Consider the following 23,376-nt stretch of genomic DNA (forward strand, 5'->3'; position numbering starts at 1 on the left):
TCCTGATTCTAGAACCGTTCAAATTGGTTTATCATGCGAGGCTGAATTTTTAGAGATTTATGGTAGAGATTGAAATTAATCTGATTGAAGATACGTTTCGAATGTGTGCGTGATTTTAATATGAGAATTTTTATGATGCACAACTGATAAATTTCTGTGTCAGTTGCACTATGTAGTGTTTATTCATGAAAATGAATAAATAGTGTAATAATGTAATGCACTGAACCTTTTCCTTTTTTCTCTCCGTGCTGCGAATAATCTAAGATTTCTAATTTGAAATTAAAACAAAATATTTTCGATTTTTATGACACATTAAACGCTACAAGATTTATTAATAAAATTCCGATATATAGTACTAAAGCCAAAATATTTTATAAAAAATAATATAGAAGAATATGTATAACTTGTATAAATAGATTTTACATTTTTAGTTTAACACTACATAGACATTGTTTATAGCTTATTAATAAATTATAATGAATTAGTAATTTGCAGAAGAAACAATTTGTTCCGATTACAGGTCGTGCAAGACTGACATGCGATATCGATGAACGCTGGAATGGACCGCCACCACGTTGCGAGCCAATTTTGTGTGATCCTCCTGCTCCTGTTCCACATAGTTATATTCAAATCGATGAAATCGACGAAACCGAGACAGTACCATCGAAAACGAACTTCAGTCGAAGTCTTCTCGTAGGCAGTATCGTTACGTACACTTGCGAGAAGGGTTACAGACTTTCTGGCTTCCGACAAATATTATGCTTGCCCACTGGCTTATATGATCATGTCGCACCCACTTGTACGGGTATGTGATTTAATTATTTTTATGGAATAAATACAAATTTAATTATTTCTTTAGAAAAGCAAGTCATTTATCGTGCTAGTGTTTGCGATCTTCGAATACGAGGATAATTTAATTTCATAATTAATTATTGAATCTTTATTAATGTAAATGATATAATATGAGAATATTCAAAGGTTGTTTTTCAATCCAATTCATGAGATATTTATTTTATACTTGGAACTTAAATTCATTTATGCATATACCTCTTGTGCGCGTAGCAACTCAAAGAATTAATAAATAATCGATAATTGTTTTAATATACACATATACAGAGTAGTTGGTAACTGGTGGTACAAACGGAAAGGGGGTGATTCTACGCGAAAAAGTAGTCGAAAATATAGAATAAAAATTTTTCGTTTGAGGCTTTGTTTTCGAGAAAATCGACTTTGAATTTTCGCTCGGTACGCGTACACTTTATCACGTCTCGTTATAACGGATCTCACTGTAGATCGTTGTCTCGATGGATATTATCACAGTTTAAGTTTGTTTTTGCCGTAACGGAAAATTAGGAATACATAATGAAATAATACGAAGTAATCATAAAGTTTATTATTACAAAAATTGCTGAAAATGTTGCCCATTCTGCCGAACACATACTTCTGCCCTTCTAATTAAATTTCTATGAACACCTTCTAAGTCGATTTTCTCGAAAACAAAGCCTCAAACGAAAAATTTTTATTCTATATTTTCGACTTGTTTTTTCGCGTAGAATTATCCCCTTTCCGCTTGTACCACCAGTTGTTACCAATCACCCTGTATAAATTTCAAAATGAATTTTGATCTACAACAGTATTATTTTCAACCAAATTCTACTTAACTATTGTGTCTATACTTGACTGTTATATATATGTGTGTATATAAAAATAGTATAATACATATATGTATGTAGATGCATATATAAATGCCTATGTATATTATTACAATATTGTTTTAAACTAAATTACATATAATTCGTATGAAATCTATATTATAATATATCTGCAATAACTGTAGTTGCAATAATTTCAATAATTAATTTCAGTAATTTCAATAACGATATATGTAGATTATCATTTACATTTAATTTTTTGTTGAGATTGTAAACAATAATCTTTTGTCGTATTAACTCCTTAAAGACTGACTTACTCTACAAAATTTAATCAAAAATGTACTCAATTTTTTCATTATCAATTTAAAGCTATGTTAATACGTTCGCTAATATATCATAATTAGAATTACAAAAAGGCTCGTTTAATTTAAACCAATACAGGAGGCCTAAGATAACTTAGGATAAAAGAAATTTTACATGTAATCGGAAGCGAGTTAACTGGGAATCAACATATTCTTAAGGGATTATGATAATATCATACATAATAATAATAACCATTAGATTTTCTTTAACAGAAAATTACAGAACCAACGTCTCCAAAATTCCTTTATTACAGAAGAACCACGTACTACTGTGACCGTGTCTTCCCGAACAACCGTGCGACCAACGACCAGCAGAACCCGACACACGTTCTTACCACCTCGAGTTCGAACCACAACAATCTCGACTACCACAACCACAACCACCTCTGTGCCACCACGAAGAGTGGCTAGCACCGCCGAATTACCCGCGACGGTTCGGGAAACCATCGCAAGGAAACCAAATATTGGTCTTCAGAGACCAGCACCGCCTCCGTCGCCACCTCTGAACGACGACACCAACGATCATCCTCAGGACAACGAAATTTCTGGCAGTGGAGTGGACAATGCTCAGGCCGGCATTGGAACTGGTGTTCCTGAACCTTCTGGACCTTTCAGGGTGGACAACGCCGACCAGTCGAGTAACACTCATCAAGCAAAATTAAATCTAGGCGCGATGATCGCCTTGGGTGTCTTCGGTGGTTTCGTATTGCTTGCTGTTGTAATCACCACCGCTGTAATACTCATACGCAGGTAAAAGCAAATCACTCACCTAAATCCGCGAATCGCGTGTAGAACGATGGCATTATCGAGTTGCTGTCGGTTCTTTTGATTTCTGTGATTTGGTTGCACCAAAAGTAACGCCTGTTTTGTAATGTCAGATTATATTTATCTTTGTTTTTATTTCTTTGTTACGTTTTGCTCGTTTTTTAGCGCGTTGTTTATTCGTTTCTCGTTCGTTGCTGAGAGCAATTTGAGGATTATTTTCTAGAGAGATTATTTTTTTATGAGTAAAGATAGAGAAAAAGACATGTAAGTGACGAGTTAATATGGTTCTTGGTCGTTTAGTAATTTCAATTCTATATTTTGAAACGAAATAATTTGTGGCTGTTTAAATGGAAATTTGAATGTTTCATAGAAATTAACATTCAATTTCCAATCATTGAATTTTAAAATTAGGAAAGAAATTTAAATATTTTGCATTGCATTAATTGGAAAATTAAATGGAAAAATCTGCATGCATAGAACTTGATTTGAAACTTTTAAATGCTGAAAAAGTTTATTTCGTAGCAAAATACATTTTTTTTAATCTTTGGGATTTGTTTAATTTCGTTTAATTTCTAATATCTACAATTGAACTTTCTACAATTAGAAATAACCTGATATTTTCACATATTATCAGTTATGGGAATTAAACAAATTTTATAAATGAAATTTAATCCCTAACGTACCACTTCAAATGAATAGAAATTTTAAGATATAAATGGTGGAAGCTAATAAAATTACTCTCATATATATATTACTTCCTTTTATCGTATTACTCTATTATAAGGAGGAAATTTCTTACTAATTCTCTAATGGCTCGATGGCAACCTACTTTTTTAAAAGACTGGTTTTCTCGTCATTACCATACACTATCAATTACCGTAAATATTCAAATATGTAATGCGTAGCGTAGATGCATGTTACATTGTTCCCATTTTGACTTTTAGATTCTTGTGTCGTGAAACATGTTATATTGGTAATCATCTCGTTCTCTCGCTATCTGCAATTTAAAAATTGTATTGCCTTCGACTTCTCTAACAGGCATTATTTCTTGGACAGACTATGCATAACTATAGCTTCTATATACATACAATACATTCGCTCTTTGACCCTACGTGTGTATATTGTATCGCTTACTCTACATTTGTTTAAACTTTCTTTATTCTTTCATCTGTCTTCTTGCCTATTCTCTTCTTATCTAAACTCGCGTTTCGTAGCTCCCTCGAAATATTGTAATTTTGTAATTCATTCCGGGCATTATAATTAGTGTAACAAAGAGTTGTTACGTAAACAGTGTTTGCAGAAGAAAACGTGTAAAAATCAATAACCTCCAAGCCCTCTTAATTTCGATTATATTTCTGTTTTTAATATTGTCGACTGGTAATATTATAAATGTTGTTTCTATGCAGCATACTGTAAAACATTGCATTTTAAATGAAAAAATACAACATTACTAGACCAAGATATCTTCTAGAAAACTTCCATCCATATCTAAAATACGCTTTTATGATGTGCATTGTCAATTATTTTGGATGCAACTTAAAAGTTTACAACGAACTACACTCCAGGTTTTGGTCGATAAAAGAAATATTGTAGAATCTTTATTATTCGAAAGACTGGACATTTTGGAATTCGTAGAAACGCAATATATTTTTTCTCTTGGTTTCATACGTTTTAGAGACGTAGGAATCGCAATTTCTTTTTGAACGGAGTTTTAGTCCAAACGTTAGTTTTTGTAGACACTGAAATCATTGAAATTTCGAATCTACATAACATTATAATATAGAACGTTATATTATCATTGAATTCATATAAAGTAATCTGATTTTGAAAAAAAGAGGAAGAACAAAAGCTACATTATAAAAAGATTATGTACCTTATAGAATGATTTAACACGAATTCTTAACAGAAATTCAAATGAGAGGTTCTATTGCATCTTTTATCAAAATATGAATCATTCTGTTTGACTAAAAAATTGACATAAGACATACATATAATTTTTGTGTTAGAAAATGTAGAACAAGATTTTCTTAAATTTTTGTTATAAGAGAATACAATTATAAAAAATAGCAAAATGATCGACCCTTTCGCAGGTGATTAACACTTTCTAAATTGAAAGTCCATGTTTGTTAATCAAACCATACATGTTCCTAATTATATTCATTACAATTCTTTAAAATTGATATTACTAACATGATCTATTCTTTTCAAAAAGCATAATACTTTAAAAAGTTCTCAGCATCTTTCATTACGTCAAAGATAATTTATTAATGAGATTGAGTACAATATTCTTTTTTCCTCAAGAGAACAAATTATTGTAGATTATTTTCCGTGACGAAAGGGTTAGAAATTTAAAAGTAGACAAACTTGTCTACATAGAAGATTCAAACTAATCCTTTCATTGCTGTTAATTACTTATTTTATACACGATATACATATGAAAAAATTGTAATTAACTATAACATCGAAAATTACAAACTTTAAAGTATAAAACATTTACCTCAATATTTACATTGTATAATATAAAAAGTTAACAAATCTATCTATACACTGCGTCCCATAATTATAAAACCATCCAAAAATTTTCAATTTTTATATGTTGTATTATAATTTTTATATTTCGTCATAATATCATATTTCAATAAGCTTAATTGTTCGATTTTGAACTTTCGAATATAATTCTAATTTATTTGTATAAGAATTGAAGAGTTTAGAATGGTTTTTTAGTTATGGGACGCAGTGTATAGTGTCTAAAATACTCACTTTTGTTTAACAATATATTTGCCACGAAAATTCAATTATTACATACATTAACGGATGAAGATTTACATTTAAAAATTATCTCAGCAACGAAAGGGTTAATCCAACCAATAAAACGATCATTCACGGGAAGAGAAAAATTATCAGCATTAACCCTTTGTGGTCGTATGTTTATTCTCAACATATTTCACTTCGAAGATATATCTTAATAGGATTTTGCAAATTAATGCAATTGAATATTTTTTTATCTTGAATTATTTGATAAAGGATGCTCCAAAATAGCAAAAAGAAAAATGAATGACATAATATATACATATATATCGTGAAATCGAAAATAGCGATAATTTCATTTTGGTTCGTTGGATATTTCGTGCCGTTATATTATTAATAAACTGCGGATTTTTATGCAAATTCATATTTTGCATATATTTTTTACATATGTCAATATAATTAAAAAGAAGTAAAATCAAGATAGATATTTGTTTCATTATTGAGTGTTATAATGAGCACAGTATTTGGATTATTTTATATATTTTCTCACATTATTTCGCATATTCTATACATTTTACGCCCTCGAATTTGCATAAAATGAAAATGCATAAAAATCCGCAATTTAATTACTAGCATCGGTTCGATGAAAATTAATTCCAACTAGCACGGTGCCCATATCTCAGCTGAATACGATCGCAAAGGGTTAAAAAAGAAATAGTAAGGTCCGCAAAAAAGAAATAATTTTAAGAAGTGGAAAAAATAAAAGAAAAAGAAAGGAAAAGATTGATCGGAGGAAACTAGGTAACGATCAAGAAATAACAATTAACACTGAGCCCATTTGCGTTGCGGTGGCTAGCGGCAGTGGCAGCGTCAGAGGAAGGCGCCGCAGGGGGCTTGGTGGGGTTGGTGCGTTGAGGGGTGGCGGTAGTGGTGGCCTTGGAAGGGGTGATACCGGGATGCCCTCGCGTTGGTATACGCTACTGGCGCTGCCCTTCCCCGACCAGCACCTGGGGCGCCGCGACTTGACGGCTCGCCGCGGCACCGATCATCCTTATTCCTTCGGTCTCTCGGCGGCCCATCGCGCTGGATACTTTTCCAACCCTTCCCTTTAAGATTATCAAACAATTACTTCCTATATATACATACATATATAGTCCACCATTATCGCCCTCACCCTCCACGCAACCACCGCCCACCACTACATCAACCATCACCACGTACCACTACAACCGCCATGCGCCACCCTCGCGAGTGATTACTAGTCAAGGTAAACGAGCAACGTTTATAATGAGCACCCATATATAGCGATAGCTCGTTCACCGCAGCTCACCACGAAGTGTATTTTTAAAGCTTCTCCTCTTCTTCCGGACGCACACACGTCAATGCAGCGTTCACGCACTTTCTTCCCCCCAAGTAGCTTCATCTATGTATACTGTTCTCTTAGCACATCGTTTAAATAGGATTGGGCACTATCCTTTTCGTTAATGGAAGAGATTTGATTTACAGGGAAGAATATACGTATAGTGGGAAGTTTAGAGTTTGACGGGATGAAGTGTTCTATGAAAAAATTTGCTCAGCTTCTGAAAAGTAATTGTCTCTTAATTAAGATAACTTGTCCATCGATCAATAATAGTTCGTGATTTAAATAAATGAAAAAAAGTAATTGCTAGACAGCTTAAATAAGACAAAGTAATTACAAACAAGTAATTAGTGGAAGAAATATAATAATATTTTGTTGACTATTAAACATAACTCAATTCGCATGAAAAGTTGTTCTAAACTGATATTCGCACTGATTTTTTATTAATTCTTTAATGTTCAAATCTTGTTATCGAGGGACGTTATACATCATCGCTTAAAAGTCGTAAAACAGTTATTATATTAGCTCAAAATTGGAAAAAATTAAATATATAATAAAGACATCAAGAAATAGTATTTATACAGTGACGAAATTATACACTACTAATATACATAATGATTTTATTAAAACACGCTTGTAATTGAAAATTTATGATCTATACCAAATACCAACATTTTATTAAAAATACGAGATGACCTAACACTTTTGAACAAGGGCATTCAAGAGATAGTTTTGATTCGATAATATCAATGTTTAAATCAAATAAACCGGTACGTGATCAGCCTATTGACTCCGCTCGTGAATTATACGAACTTGAGCAAACTGGATGTTTCTACTTGCTTGTTGGTTTATGTTATAGGTTTGCACAAACTGGATATTTCCACTATATGTCAATTTATGCAATATAGAAATATATATCTTTTGTTTCCTTTTTTGTTTTTTCATTTAATTTTAAATAGCATTTGTTGTTACATTTAAATTAGATTATATATTTTGTTAATGTATTAATACCTAATTCTAAAGTTTCAACTTTTCAACTTAAAATACCGCTGTGCTTCCATATTTTATTTCCCAATATATTCCTTCTATTCAATACATGTAAATTTTTTTAACAATTTAGTACTAATGCACATATTCAATTGTTTTCGAACTTTCATTTAATTATTTGTATTTCGATTATTTAATATTTAATATTTAATTAATATTTAGTACTATTATTTAATATTTAATTAATATTTAATTTAATTTCGATTATTTCATTTAATTATTTGTATTTCATTGCTCGTAAAAATACTTCCTGTTGTTATATTTGATATAACTCTACTATTACTTCGGTTTAAAAACGTGGAACATCGTTAAATTGTCAGATAACTTTAATTAACTGATATTTATAGGCTTGAATAATAAGAAATAATAGCATGATATAATTATGACTGAATACGATAAAACTGAATGTATGAAATTCCAGTGGCATTCAAAATTACCATACCCATTGAGACTGAATAACTTTTTTTAAAATTAGACCAAATGATTTGGATTTTTTTTAGAAATTAGGAAGATTATTTTACTAGATCACGTATAAAAAAATTTTTGAAAATACAACCGGTCGGAATCGCCAAGAAAGAAAGTAAAGATTATATTTTCCGCAACTTCTTTGTCTGGGCTAGTAATGAAAATTTAAACAATACATTTTAGACATTTATATCAGTTATATACATGCTGAAAATTTCATCGAAATCGGTTAACTTTGCTATGAGTTACAAACGTTTAATGATGGCAAAACACAGTTTTCATGGCATTTACGTCTTTCGGTGTCTGTCGCTTGTTTCCACGTCAACCAATTTCAATAAAATTTTCGGCATATACATATATGTATAACTGACAGAAATGTTCGAAATATGTTGTTTAAAGTTTCATTACAAATCTAAGAAAAAATGTTGGGAAAGGCGATCTTTACTTTCTTTCTTGGCGATTCCAACCAATTGCAATTTTTGTAAAACTTTTTTTATACATCATCTAGTAAACTAATCCTCCTAACTTATCAAAAATATTCAAACCGTTCGATCCTATTTTTAAGCAGTTATTCAGTTTTAAAGAGTGTTGCAACAGTTTTGGAAGTTACTGTAAATATAGAACTTTAAATTGACAACTAAACATGTTTGTATAATCTCAACAAATTCAAATTTAATATCTCTATATTCACAATTATATCTGTGGATATTAAAATTTATTTAATAGTATAGTTTGATAATGTTTCATAAAGTTTCTGGTAGTGCAATAAGCTATGCTGAAGGAAAAATGCGATGATTACTAGAAAATGGCTCACTATATATACTAAAATAATTTTAGTAAAATCACAAGGGACTTAGATTATAATAAACTTCTAATATATCTATATCTAACTATTTGGTGTACTCCTTTCATCTTTAAATTGGTGGTGGTGTTGCTAATGATTTCACTACAAATTGCTTCAATTACACTTCGCTAAATTATACTTCCCAAACAAACATACATAATACAAAATGAAACAATCGATTTGGCTTCAGTTTCTGAACTAAAGTATTATGATAAAAACCAGAAATATTTGAATAAGAATTTTCTATAAGGAACAATCTAAATATCTGAAAGCCAAATCGACAATACAACAAACCGCATATATATCTTGCTTACTATATATATATATTTCTAAGAAGAAAGAAGGAAGATCATAAATTATTAGTTATAAATACACTATGGGTCTAAAACGAATGAAATCAGGGAGATTCTGAATTCAAAATAAAAATAACAAAATTATATCGAAGCATTTATTTGTGTAACTTTTCAAGTACATATATATTTGCTTCATTCCTAGCTATACAGGAATAAATAATCGACAAGAGACGTCAAAAAATTACGTGTAAAAATGTAAAATGAAAATTTTTCGTTTAAAGCTTCCCTCTGAAGAAAATAAAGTTTGATCCTATTTGGTCAAGAAATCGCATATTCGACAAATTTTCAATTTTATTTTCTTGAAAATTAGGCTTTAGGCGAATAAATTTTATTCTATATTTTTGCGTCGAAAAAATTTAATTTATTTTCGTATGTAAAATAATATCCTGTCAATTCCTTACTCCTATCCAGTCGAAAATCAATCAAATACATGAATACCTATGTGGTAAGCTTCCAAACACTATTTTCTATAAAATGAAATCTTCGACGCAATTTTATTTTTTTATTTTCATCTTATTTCAAACCAGAGAATCTCTCCTGACTTCATTTATGCCATAAATTTATACCCAAGGTGTATAAATTAAACACAACGATAATATTGTATTGTATTCAAGTTAGAAAAAGAAAACAATAATATAAAATAATACTTGGTCCCTCTTGCACAATACAACTAATGTTATTAATGAAATTTTACATATTACAAATTATAAGTTACCTTCTATACGTTAGTTTCCTAGAAAACTACTTCTGTACATCAATTTTACAAATTACCATTCGATAGTCTTATTCGACAAAAGTTCTATATAAAATTGTACAACTTAAATCTGTAACCTACAGATACCTATAACTTATCATTTTTTCAACCTACAGATATTACCAGTAAATCATTATGCAGAAAGGCTCCAAAGTTGAAATAATAATAAATATCTGTTAACCTATTCACACAGAAATCTTGGTAGAAGCAGCAAGCATTACCGACACCGTGCATCTCCAGATTGCAATACCGTGGCCAGCTTTGGAAGCAGTTCCTCTGAGAGTCGAGGAGGACTGAATCGATATTACCGTCAAGCTTGGGAAAATCTGCATGAGACGGCCGGTCATAAGACCAATCATCCTCCTCTTCGTCGCAAGGAGACCCTGGATGAACCAGGATACCGAGAAAATTATCGTGGCAACAACACCGAGAGAGATGGTTCAGAATTAGTTGTGAGCGATGTAGCCACGTACCCGTCTAACAAGCACGCCAGCATTTCTGACAAGAAACGCCATCATCATCATCATCATCATCACCACGGTAACTCTACGCCCGAGTGGAGGCAATCTCAATCTCATCACAGATACTGAACACAAAATCGGTTACCTAGAACCGCTTATTTTTTTTTGAGATTTTCGGTGAATCGATTATTGTGACGAGTCGCGATTGGATCAGGAGTAAGCTATTTTTTTTTATGCTATATGCATATTTTATAAATGGTGACGCACTGGAAGATGGTGACTTTATGTTAAGAAATACGTACAAAATGTAAAGTAAACTTCCTTCAATATAGAGTTTTAATTTCAGCAAATGTATTTTTGATTATTTGTTGAATGTGAAGGATATAATTAATTGAATGTTTATTTGGTAATATTTTGATTTAAAAATATTTCTATGTAGACAATGGCGTTCAAATTTGTTTACATAGGTGAAATTCTCCTTGTGCATGTGTATTTTTATATATAAACATCTTTTTTTTATTTTTTAAATACAGTACTATGTGGATTTTATATGTTGATCTGATTCTTTAAGAAAAAAATTGATGAATTCATACATTGCTTTAATTTCAATTTTAATTTCTAAATAACTTTATTTTTTATAGAAAAGCACATCTATCTCAAAAAGCTTTTGAGGTGGATTGTTGACATTTTCTATAATATTCTAGATCTAAATTACACATATACATTTTGAAACATATATAAAATTTTGTGTGTAAAATTCAACTAATTGTAAGTTAGAATATCACAAATGCATATTGTTTGCCATTTACAATTCAAAGTTTACTTAGAAGAATGTATATTTATCACAAATTATAAATTTTTATCCCAAATTTTTTCAAAAAATATGTATATGTATATCTAATATTCGTAAAACAATTTTTTGTAGTCATTTGACGAAGAAGTCAGTAAAATAAAATATTACCAAATGCATATATATCATAACAAACATTTGACAAATATTTAAAATCATTTTTTTTTTAGAAATAAACTTTCATGTGGATAAATTTTCTTATATTTTATCTTCTTCTCAGCATTAAATCACCATCTATCCATGTATTCTGCTATATCATTTATGAAATAGTTTGTAACTCCATTTAAAATGGAAACTTAAAAGAACGTGGTGAACAATTCAAACGTTGCGTAGGAGAATTTTTAAGCGTGATTCATAGATAGAAAAACTAATTCATCCTACATTTATTGTTCTGTTATACAGTAAATTATTTACGACTACCTTGTTACGTAATGTAAATACCGTATACTGCAGTAGCGTAAGTCAAAGATGATAGTTGTGAATGTAGGAGGATCACGAGTTGATCGAAGGATATGCCAAAAAAATGAGAGTAATATATGTATATGTATAATTACTGATCAAACGAATTCTAATAATTTTTTAACGAATTCTATATAAACTATTATAAGAATGTTTGATTATAATAGGATTGACAATATTTTACGAAAATCATACGCATACTCGGTTGATCAATATCTGTAATGGGCACCTTGGCCTCGCCTTAAAGGAATCGAACAAACTCGTAACGAAACGATATTCGAAGATGGTACCGTTAAGGAAAGGCCGACGCTATCCATATCAGAATCAAAATTCATTTAGTTATGGTGCTCATTTTAAGACACTTTACACTTATTAAAATTCATGTCGGATCTGTTTCTGCAGATTTTAAAACACCTTAATGAATTATTTATGTTTAGTATTATTTTAACCAGTTGAACATTTTTTCCCATGCTTGTCAAGAATAAAACATATATAATTAATAGATATGTATTTATTCATTGACTGACGTAAGATATTCATAGTAAGTTTGTACATGTATTTATTTAATACTTCAGTAATCCACAAAAAATTGTAATAGTGCCATTATGGGCAAACTTGTTTAATTGTATCTATACATGCATTCTTGTGGTTTAAACAAACACAGAATGGTGAACACTCGTGTATCTTCAATAACTTGTTATGTACGTACATAGTTAGCTTTAGTCTTAGTTATGCACGAATTATTTGAACTAAAAATATTTATGTATCATAATTGTTTCACAGAAGTTCATAAAGGAAAATACAAATTGTTCAAAAAGTTAATAAAATAAATTTAATTCTTTTAATACATCATTTTTGTTTCAAAAATAAAAATCTACTTATCATAAAGTAGTTGAATGTAGCACACACAGCGTTAAAAATATCATGTTTAATTATGCAGCCATTCATCTATTAAATGTCCAACCTCAACTCTGGCAGTCTTTAACTGAAGTGGATCATTTTTGGAAGGAGGATACATGTTGGCACAATGAGCAGTACCTATGGTCATAATAATAAATAAATTTTTTGTATTACATGAAAAATAAAAAATTTCAATTAATATGTACACACCATCAATATAAATGACAGGCATTTGCGGATTTGGTGATTTTGTAATTCCCAAAACATGCCAAGGATCAATTGATCCATGTACAAATACTACATTTGTAGTCTTTAAATCTAATCCTCCATATAGAATATTTGTTCTATTCACTGCCGAATTCAGCAGATGAATATTGTACCTGTTAGAATACGGAAATGTTATAATTTTATAGCTAATGATTTATCATAATTGAGAAATGTATTTATCGTAATTTTAAATAAACCTTGGGCCAAATATATCAACGCATTGTTGTACAAAGAAATCTACTGGGAAAGTTTCACTAAATAATTTTGGGCGTGCTGTCGAAGTTTGAAAGAATCCAAATTCTGTACACGTTTGGTACGTCCATTGACGTCCTAAAAAAAAAATATTTTAAAATACAATAAATAAAAATTAAAACAGCAATAATATAAGTAAAAAGATACATTACCCCCTTCTGCTTCTTCGCTAGCCCATGTTATGTTCCGAAGTTTATGAATCATTTTATCATACATATAATCCAAACACTTTTCTCCTGATGCCTGTAATATTTTAGTGCTCAAAATTGCAAGTCTGTTAATAGCAATACCCAATGTTTCGTTCGTTAATATGTCGCAGGCACTATCGATAGTAAAATTAGCCATTGCGGAATTATTACGATTGTCTTTATTGTACTGTACAATACCGGCAAAGATGCTTGCTATTGTTTCATACAAATTCGAAATATCATTACGTTTGGTATGTTCATTGATTGGATCACATAAGCTATAAGTAAAAATAATTTTCCAATAATGATATATTTGATTTGTAAATGAAGAATTTTACTTTTACTTACATAAATTTTTTAGCTATTCCTTGTTGACCGATAGGATGATGTAACATTATATGAAATTGTTTGTTTGCTTCTAGTATTGCATTTACACATGCTTCAGAATATTCTTTGAGGGCATTCTCAACAACAACAAAGTATTCTATAAAATATAATTATTAATATAAAACACTTCTGTTTTAAATAAAATATTTTTTGTATTCAAGTATATTTTATATTTACCTTGAAAATCAATTTCTGCTAATAAAGGACCACTAGCAGAAACAGCCCCATGTACTAAATGAGGATATTTATAACGTAACCAAGCAGCTAATGATCCAGCATATGATCCTCCAAATGCAATCCATTTAGTACCAGCTGGTAACTTGTAATTAATATTCATAGATTGTATAAAGTAAGCCAAATCTGCAAGTGCCTGTTGCGATGAAAGATACATTAAATTTTTCACACCCAGATCCCTGCAGATAATGAAAACATAACATTATAACTTAAAATGTATCAATTATATATTTTATAAATAATGTTACATACGAAGTAGGATGACTTTGCCCATAAAAGCGGTGTTCCACTTGAAAACACAGTGCTCCAAATTGCTTAGCATATTCGATCCATTGACCTTCTACCATCCATTTAGCATTTGCTGCAGCTTCACCACTTATCATCAAAAATACTGGACCACCTTTCTTATAGTACTCTCCATTTACAAAATATCTCTGAAAAAATAATTAAATTTATATTATAAAATAAAAATTAACAAATATTTAATATGTTCTTATATTACCTGTTGCCAAACACGTGCATCAGTTGGATTAAAGTGATCTAGAAACTGTGTAAACCATTCAGCACTTGGAAGTTCATGATCTTCAGATAAAATTGGAGCACCTAGATTACCATATTTGCTTCGACCCCTCATAAAAGTCTTCCATGATATACTATTATTTATGAAATTAACGAAGAATAATAATAGTAGTAAACGGCTCATAGTATCTTAGGTTTGGATTAACTATAAAATATTATGCATTCTGGAAAAATAAAAACCAAATTTATTATTTATATTACATATAAAAAATGAATATATTACAAATATTGTTTTATCAATTTTATTCTCTAATAAATTAAAACATAACGATAACATAGTTAATACTATCTTTTTAAAATACAAATTGTCTTAGATTTATTATTTACAGAAATAATATTTTAAAAATTAGTTCTTATAATATAGGCACTAATATTATTCTTATACAAATTTACAAATGTTTTTTATATATGAGTACTACAACATTAACTTGAAACCATGCTTGGAACTAAATTCCAATCTTTCCAACATGATAAAACTAAAAGAATATAAATATAAAAAGCAGAGGAATATACTTACAAATTTTATAGTAATGATAAGTTGTTCTTTCCTGTTTAAAGCTTCTTCTTCTTAATGTAATGATTAATTTTGCTGCTTTGCAAAGGCGCTATATGTGTATTGTAGCAGCTTGTAGTACGTGCAGTCTAAAGTATATATATATATATATATATATATATATATATATTATATGTATAGCTGATATAGTATGTATGTTTTTTTATAGCGCCACCTATAAAACGATTTATTAGAATAAATATGCAAATATTTACATTCATATATATACATATATATATATATATATATATATATATATATATCATATATACGAGTATAAGTTAGCAAATAAAAGTGCATAAATCATACGAAAATAATTCGTGAAAAAAGACAGATATAAAAGTTCCAGATAACATTACCAAAAATGACTTTAAATATCTGAAAACATTTTAGATTTTAAATAAATGATATATGTAGTGAAAATATTATCAATGTAAACTGCGTAATGTTAATTGTTAATGTAACTTGTAAGTACACTTATTTGTCATGTATTATTTTTTGTTATACTGGATATTAATTAGATTAAATATAAATAGATAAAATCTAATTTTTTTTCTCATTTGAAAAGAGTTACATTAAGAATCTTCTTCTATTATTGATTATATATACGCATAATTACTCGTTAAAAGATAATTATTATACAATCTACTAAAACTATATTTTTAATGTTTTATACATTTTTTTACGCATTATACTATTTATCTTATGATATTATAATATTTTATTTTTTATATATTTAATAGTTCTGTTCATATATATTTAAATATATATTTGTGCATGTTGCATACATATGTATACGTATCTTTTACAAAGTAGAAGATTGAATTCACATACATATTTAATAAAATTTTATTATTGTTATAACATTTAAAAATCCTTGACAAAATTGAAAAAAATATTTTATCTATATTAAAAATTAAATTCAAAGTAAATGTTAATTGAGAGAATATTCTGAGCATAATAATATAATAAAAGATTGTCTCAAAGAACGCAATATCTGATAAAAAATACAAAAATCCACATAGCCAACTTCAAATACAAATATTTGTTATTATTCGTATGCTATAGTTCCACTTTTTTATATATAATCTACTATTTGATGGATATAATTCGGTTAAAAAAAATAAAAATAAAACGTTTGTACAAAAACAATATATATATGTATGAGAATATATTTTTTACATTCAATATACATATATACATATGTACGTAAACATATAAACAAAATCTTTTTTTGTAAAATAAGAACCGAAATACGAATGCTTAACATTATAAACTACGTATAACTATTATAGATTATATACATATCACATATAAGCATTTTATCTAACTGAAATAAATCTTCGAGCGATGAGATTATCAAAGGTATTTAATCGGAAAATTCTCGTCAATCCTTACTAGCAGATGGATACTAGAAGTTATCTATCTTCGCGAAAAGCGTTCTAAATTAAGTAATAAAAAGACTTGTAGTCGTCTAATGAATATCGCCTGTACGTATGAAGAAACAATGGTGCTATGTGTCGTGTAAAGTTTGACAGCTAAACGTAAGAAGTAAGAATAAAGACATCCATATATATGTAAGTAATAATAATTTATCGTGAAGTAAACGAATTCAGAAAATATTGACTTAGTATTGCCGACAAAGGTTTTAAGTGCATTATATGTGTTGTATGTAACCTCTTTCGTCGTTTAATTCCTTAAAGATGAGCGTGAAACGAAACACTTGATTCAATTGTTCATCTTTTCATTTTCTACTTTGTAATTATATTACCATAATATTTCATTTTGCACACTTTATTATTTTGTTATTTTTTTGGTATACGCTGTTTGTAATAATAAATTAATACATCGAGTAAATGTTGTTTATGAAGATATATAGATTATAAAAATAAAAAAATTTCTTTAATTATAATATATGATTTTCTCACTCTGTGCTTCATTTATATATCTCATTCTTTTATATATGCTTTATTATATACATAATTATTTTATGGAAATTTTTAATGTTATATATTTATATCACTTTGGCAATAATTTAAATGAATTTGTTTATTGCAGATTATTGCATTAATTGAAGCAAGATGAAGTTTGCAGAACATCTGTCTGCTCACATTACGCCTGAATGGCGTAAGCAATACATAAGCTATGAGGTAAAATAAAATAGTGTTGGAAATTAAAATATTTATATTTTAATTATCTTTGTTAAAAATTTATTTCTATGGCAATGGAGATATATAAAGTGTCTCAGAATAAGTAGGAAATATTTTAGGAATAGCTTCTACATATATAAACAATAAAAAGACTTCATGTAAATATATCTTACTTAACTTTGTTTCGAGTTATAGTGGATTTAATTTTTATTTTTTTAATTTTATATACTACTTTATATACTACTTTTCATAAAAGATATTCGAGATGGTATCTTTGCATTCCAATGCAAGTTTGCAGATATCTTACCAATGACCGTCTTCGAATTTTTAAATATCCAGATGTAGTCTATATTTGCTGGCAACTCGAGAAACACAATATTTGTCTATGGAAAGAAATATAAATTGCAAAACAAAATCTATTATAATTTGAAAAGAAAGCCAAATAGGATATATCCTCATATGAACTTTTTATAGTTTAGGTATGCAAAAGCCACTCCTAAAATATTTCCTACTTATTCTGGGACACTCTATGCGATAAAAGAACAGTACACTACTAATTAAAATGACCTCTTTGGGTTAATAGGAAATGAAGGCAATGCTCTATACTGCTGTAGAAGAAGCACCGTCAGCTGAAAGTGTTGAACCAGAAGTGATATCTCGACACTTTGCTTCTTTTGATGAAGTATTTTTTACATTTTGTGACCGTGAATTGAAGAAAATTAATACTTTTTATTCTGGTAAGGATGTTCTATATGATTATGTATATATAAATTCAAATAAATGGAAATTTACAATCATATCTGTTAAGAATAAAACATTTGAATAAACATTGATCTTCTTTATATATGTATAGAAAAGTTAGCAGAAGCCACACGTAAATATGCAGCTCTTCAAAGCGAATTGAAGACAGCATTAGAATTACAACATGGTGGAGGGAAAAATAAGGGGAAAGTGAATGTTAGACCTCATTTACCAACAAGGAAGCTGAGAGAATTGAAACTTGCATTTTCAGAATTTTATTTGTCTCTTATACTTCTTCAGAACTATCAAAATCTTAATTACACTGGTTTTCGAAAGATTCTTAAAAAACACGACAAGGTACATAGAAAAAGAGATCTTGTTTCTTATTGTTGCATTAATTCATACTTATTTTTGTTGTATTTCTCTAGGTTTACAGGTTCATTTAAACAATAATGAAAAAATAAGGAAAGAACTAATACTTATTTTAAAGTCCCTTATCCTATTAAACACAAGTAAAAACTCAGCACACCTCATACATCATAGCAATTTGTGTCTTATATGTACATGGTGTAATATTATCTTTATTTCTATTTTCAGTTATTGTCTGTAGATAGCGGATCAAAATGGAGGATGGAATGTGTAGAAACCGCACATTTTTATACATCAAAAGATATAGACAATCTCATACAAGATACAGAAACTACAGTAACAAACGATCTAGAAGGTGGAGACAGACAACGCGCAATGAAACGTTTACGTGTACCACCTTTAGGTGAGCATCAAAGTCCATGGACCACTTTTAAAGTTGGATTATTTTCTGGTAGTTTCATTGTTCTCTTTGTGGCAGTTGTACTTTCAGGTAATAACAAGAAGTATGTAATAACTAAAGTAAATATAATTAAATACTCTATTTTCTTTTATTTTATTTCTAGCAATATTTCACGATGGCGGTGAAAACTTAAAAATTGCATTTAGATTATATCGTGGACCTCTGCTTATTATACAATTTTTGTTTCTTATTGGCGTGAATGTTTATGGATGGCGATCGTCCGGTGTGAATCACGTGTTGATATTTGAATTGGATCCGCGAAATCATTTATCTGAACAACATCTTATGGAATTAGCGGCTGTTCTTGGAGTTATATGGACTCTCAGTTTATTAAGTTTTTTATACAGTGTCAGCTTAAGCATCCCTCCATATGTGAATCCATTAGTTTTAGTCTGTATCATGTTAGCATTCCTCTTAAATCCATTAAAAATGTTTCGTCACGAGGCACGGTTTTGGTTATTAAAGATCATTGTAAGTACTATTAACATAACATACACTACAAGAATTGCTTCCATTTATAAGAAATAAAATTTTATTTTTATTTTTAGGGAAGAGTTTTAATATCACCATTTGCGTACGTGAATTTCGCTGATTTCTGGCTAGCAGATCAATTAAATAGTATGGCCACGGCACTGTTAGACTTCCACTTTTTAACGTGTTTTTATATTACCAATGGAAATTGGTTAGAAGCAGGAGATACTACGCAATGTATGTCTGGATCCTTAATTGTTAGACCTATTGTTAATTGTCTACCTGCATGGTTTCGTTTTGCACAATGTATACGACGATATCGTGATTCTAAAGAGGCATTTCCACATTTGGCTAATGCTGGAAAATATTCAACTACATTCCTTGTTGTCATATCTAATACGATTTGTGCTTACAATGCTGGTAAGTTACAAATAATTTTCTAGTGTGATTGATATTATTTTCAATCAAGGAGATAACAAATATTAATTTTAGCGGAATATTCAAATCGTTGGGAAAATCCATGGTTGTGGCTTTGGATCTTTAGTTGCATTGTCAATTCTATTTATTCACTAACGTGGGATTTAAAAATGGATTGGGGTCTTTTAGATAGCAATGCTGGTGAAAATAAATTCTTACGCGAAGAAGTAGTATATTCAGCAGCGGTATGTAAATAAAAGTATGTTCTAATCTTTCTTTTTCGATCAATTATTTATTGTACTTGATATTTCTTTAGGGATTCTATTATTTTGCTATAATCGAGGATTTTATTCTGAGGTTTGCATGGATCGCGAGTTTCGTTCTTATTGAGTGTGGATATGTATCTAGTGATTTAATGACATCGATAGTAGCACCTCTTGAAGTCTTCAGGTACGTGTTTAGTTATTTTATTATTTATATGTACCTCAACGAATATTTAAATTAGAGTAATTAGTATATAAATATATATTCATTTTAAGGCGATTCGTTTGGAATTTCTTCCGATTAGAAAATGAACATTTAAACAATTGTGGTAAATTTCGTGCAGTTCGTGATATTTCGATCGCACCGATAGAAAGTTCTGATCAAACGCAAATTTTGCGTATGATGGATGAAGAAAATGGTGTACTTAATAGAGGTAAACGTAAAGTTGGTGGTAAACGACAAGCTACTAGTAAAGAAGATAAACGGGCATTGCTCAAAGAAGAAACAGTTGACATAGATATATCAAATACTAGTTGAAAATAGTTCAATTGTTTTATTATCAGAACCTATGCAAAGCAATATTATTCCAAATTTAATGTAATTTTTATAGGACAATAGTTTGCTAGAAAGAGTGCAGGTCATACTTTATTGTGAACAATTAATATTTCCTTTGTGTATCAAAATTGAAGATTGTGAGGCTGAACTGAACAAGTGCCTTGTATATATCCTGTTTATTAAACTATGAATTTAATAACTTAGTTCTATGATATTTATACTACAGTGTCTTCCATATAACTGTTTCAACACAACACATGATTTATCGCTAATAAATTGATTTGAAAGACAAATGCTTTTAATTACTTTAATAATGTATGAAAATCATTTTTGTTTAGACAAGTCTTGAATTAGCTGTATACTACTAATTAGTATGCAATTGGTAAATACAAAGAAAGATAGGTTACTTTATTAGTGATATATCTGTTAATATATATTTATTGAGTGCTATAGTCTTCAATTTTGATTAATAAATGCACAGATTCATACTTGAGAAATGTATAAAGTGTATCATAATAGTTGTACATAGATATTAGTGAGTTGTATGTAGAAACAGGGTCGGTATTTTAATATGTGCATTTGTTCAACGAGCAATAGTACAGTCTATCTATTATTATAGTATTATAATTTTAATTAAAGGGAAAGCGCTCATTACATTATAATGTTCATAATTTTTGCTGACAAATATAAATTCTAGATTAATTGTCAGTGGGAAGTGGTATTTGTAATTTATCTCATCAAACAATTGTATTCATTTGAACTAATTATACATAAAATTTACTAGACTACAGCGTCTCTTACATTATTTAAATAATACATTTAATAATTATTTGTCTTTTTTTGTGGTAAGGTACCCATGTACCTTTATATTCTATGCGATACAATACATTTCTAAAAGATAATTATAAAATATGCATTAAGAAACACAAGAGCTTATATGTAGTGATTGCAGAGGGAGATTAGATTTTATATAGATAGACGTTTCAACAAAATATATGAAGATAATAAGTAAGCCCCCAATGTTGAATTAGGTACCAAGTACTTAAAATTGCAATAGCATTTTTATAGAAGTATTTTTACATTTATATTCTAAAATGTTCAAAGTATTTCAACATGTTGAAAACTATTCTTTTCATTTTTTGAATATCAACAATAGTAATAATAATAGTAACATTGACAAAAGTTACTATTATTCATAGTAATAGTGCATAGAAATCTATGCCTTATACTTCTCGTTGAAAATATAACTGGATACACAAACTGTAATCTATCGTCCTTTTCTATATATGTTTTACATAAAACGAAGATTACTTGAACAAATTTTTTATCTCTTATAAAAGAAATAAAATAAAGAATGCCGACAATATAATTTCATTCGCTTAATTTAAAAGAATCTAAAAGAATTGTTACATTATGTTATGTATTACGCACGATAAGGTATTGTTCTTAATGGTATTGTGTATGATGTATTCTTATGTATTTATGAATTAAGTATTCCAATAATTGTGATGGTTTTACACATGTATTTTTATATATTTTGTTATAGAAATAATAGTGATAACAATAAGTAGTAATATAACGTCTCCGGACCAACAGGATAAAAAAGAATGCCCCGAGAATATTCTGAACGGTTGATCGAGGGAAAATACATTATAGTTATTTGAAAGGTATATATGCATATTTGTACCCAACAAGGTGGGAGAATTTGTTGGGGCTGTGCTGAAAATTACGGTATATTACCAGACACCACCTTATAGGAGAAAGTGTCTCCATCCAGATCAGGTACCTCAAATACCACAGAAGAATAATGGTGGCAGGGCCGTTATCTTCGTGCTCCAGATGCAGAAAAAGAATAAGCTGGACGAGGAGGAATTATATGCGTAAGATGAAGGAATTTTATTACCGACAACGGAACTGGAAGTCTACGAGATAATTAAAAAACAAAAATAATAACAATAATCTTAGAAAAATCTTTTTTCATCCTGGTAGTTGGTAGTCCGGGGATGTTACAACGGTAATAACAGTGAACAGTGACATTTATTCCTATTAAAAGAGTGTGAGATATTTTTATATTTCGTGTACAACATATTTTCGCGTATATGTTAGTTATATGTGCACATCTTTTTAGAAAGATATGTGATTACATGCAATTGTAAGCAGTTTGTAGCGAATTAAATATGTAAATGATACTTGCTTATAGGCTATTTATAATTCATTAATAAAATGTTCAGTAATTAAAGACGAGTGTGCTGTATTTCGTGTCCTTTATTTGTTAATAGTAATTACGTTTGACAAGTTTTATTTTTTAAATTTATTTATTCATGACATGTTACACGTTATATATATACACGATGGATTTTGCGTCGAATTAATTTCGAGCAGTGACGTTACGACTATACAATAGAACGGCGATATCAAATCGGCATCACGTGTAACTTTTTACAGGCTAAATTATAGAAAGCAATAATT

The 23,376-nt window shown here is 29.3% G+C and overlaps 3 protein-coding genes across 7 annotated transcripts in view; 2 read left to right on the forward strand and 1 right to left on the reverse strand.

Moving 5' to 3' along the window:
* LOC100644559 overlaps window positions 1-12,969 on the forward strand; it is an 86,087-nt gene extending 73,118 nt beyond the window's left edge. For both annotated transcript variants that reach the window (XM_003396434.4, XM_048406999.1), the window contains 3 exons: window positions 521-805; window positions 2,269-2,764; window positions 10,544-12,969. In XM_003396434.4, the coding sequence (XP_003396482.1) occupies window positions 521-805; window positions 2,269-2,764; window positions 10,544-10,940 (1,178 nt within the window). In that variant the 3' untranslated portion in view covers window positions 10,941-12,969. The remainder of the gene's footprint in view (window positions 1-520; window positions 806-2,268; window positions 2,765-10,543) is intronic.
* On the reverse strand, window positions 12,927-15,601 carry LOC100644680 (putative serine protease K12H4.7). 2 transcript variants are annotated; one of them, XM_012310104.3, is made up of 9 exons: window positions 15,445-15,601; window positions 14,851-15,091; window positions 14,601-14,782; window positions 14,292-14,527; window positions 14,076-14,211; window positions 13,692-14,005; window positions 13,485-13,617; window positions 13,231-13,400; window positions 12,927-13,158 (listed from the first exon to the last, which is right to left on the reverse strand). In XM_012310104.3, the coding sequence occupies exons 2-9, from the start codon at window positions 15,049-15,051 to the stop codon at window positions 13,049-13,051; spliced, it is 1,482 nt and encodes a 493-aa protein (XP_012165494.1). In that variant the 5' UTR covers window positions 15,052-15,091; window positions 15,445-15,601; the 3' UTR covers window positions 12,927-13,048. The 2 variants fall into 2 exon arrangements, with proteins under 2 accessions (XP_012165494.1, XP_048262957.1); XM_048407000.1 differs by lacking the exon at window positions 15,445-15,601 and adding an exon at window positions 15,255-15,273.
* A 210-nt stretch (window positions 15,602-15,811) lies between these two features.
* LOC100644804 (xenotropic and polytropic retrovirus receptor 1 homolog) lies at window positions 15,812-23,146 on the forward strand. 3 transcript variants are annotated; one of them, XM_048407001.1, is made up of 10 exons: window positions 15,812-15,947; window positions 17,539-17,630; window positions 18,214-18,367; window positions 18,484-18,728; window positions 18,969-19,230; window positions 19,304-19,671; window positions 19,749-20,091; window positions 20,164-20,333; window positions 20,405-20,538; window positions 20,628-23,146. In XM_048407001.1, exons 2-10 carry the CDS (start codon window positions 17,562-17,564, stop codon window positions 20,887-20,889), a joined length of 2,007 nt encoding a protein of 668 aa, XP_048262958.1. In that variant the 5' UTR covers window positions 15,812-15,947; window positions 17,539-17,561; the 3' UTR covers window positions 20,890-23,146. The 3 variants fall into 3 exon arrangements, with proteins under 3 accessions (XP_048262958.1, XP_003396484.1, XP_012165495.1); XM_003396436.4 differs by lacking the exon at window positions 15,812-15,947 and adding an exon at window positions 16,770-17,057; XM_012310105.3 differs by lacking the exon at window positions 15,812-15,947 and adding an exon at window positions 17,120-17,238.
* Window positions 23,147-23,376: the final 230 nt, after the last annotated feature.

Source organism: Bombus terrestris, chromosome 7, assembly GCF_910591885.1.
Source record: "Bombus terrestris chromosome 7, iyBomTerr1.2, whole genome shotgun sequence".
Classification (NCBI taxonomy): Eukaryota; Metazoa; Arthropoda; class Insecta; order Hymenoptera; family Apidae; genus Bombus; species Bombus terrestris.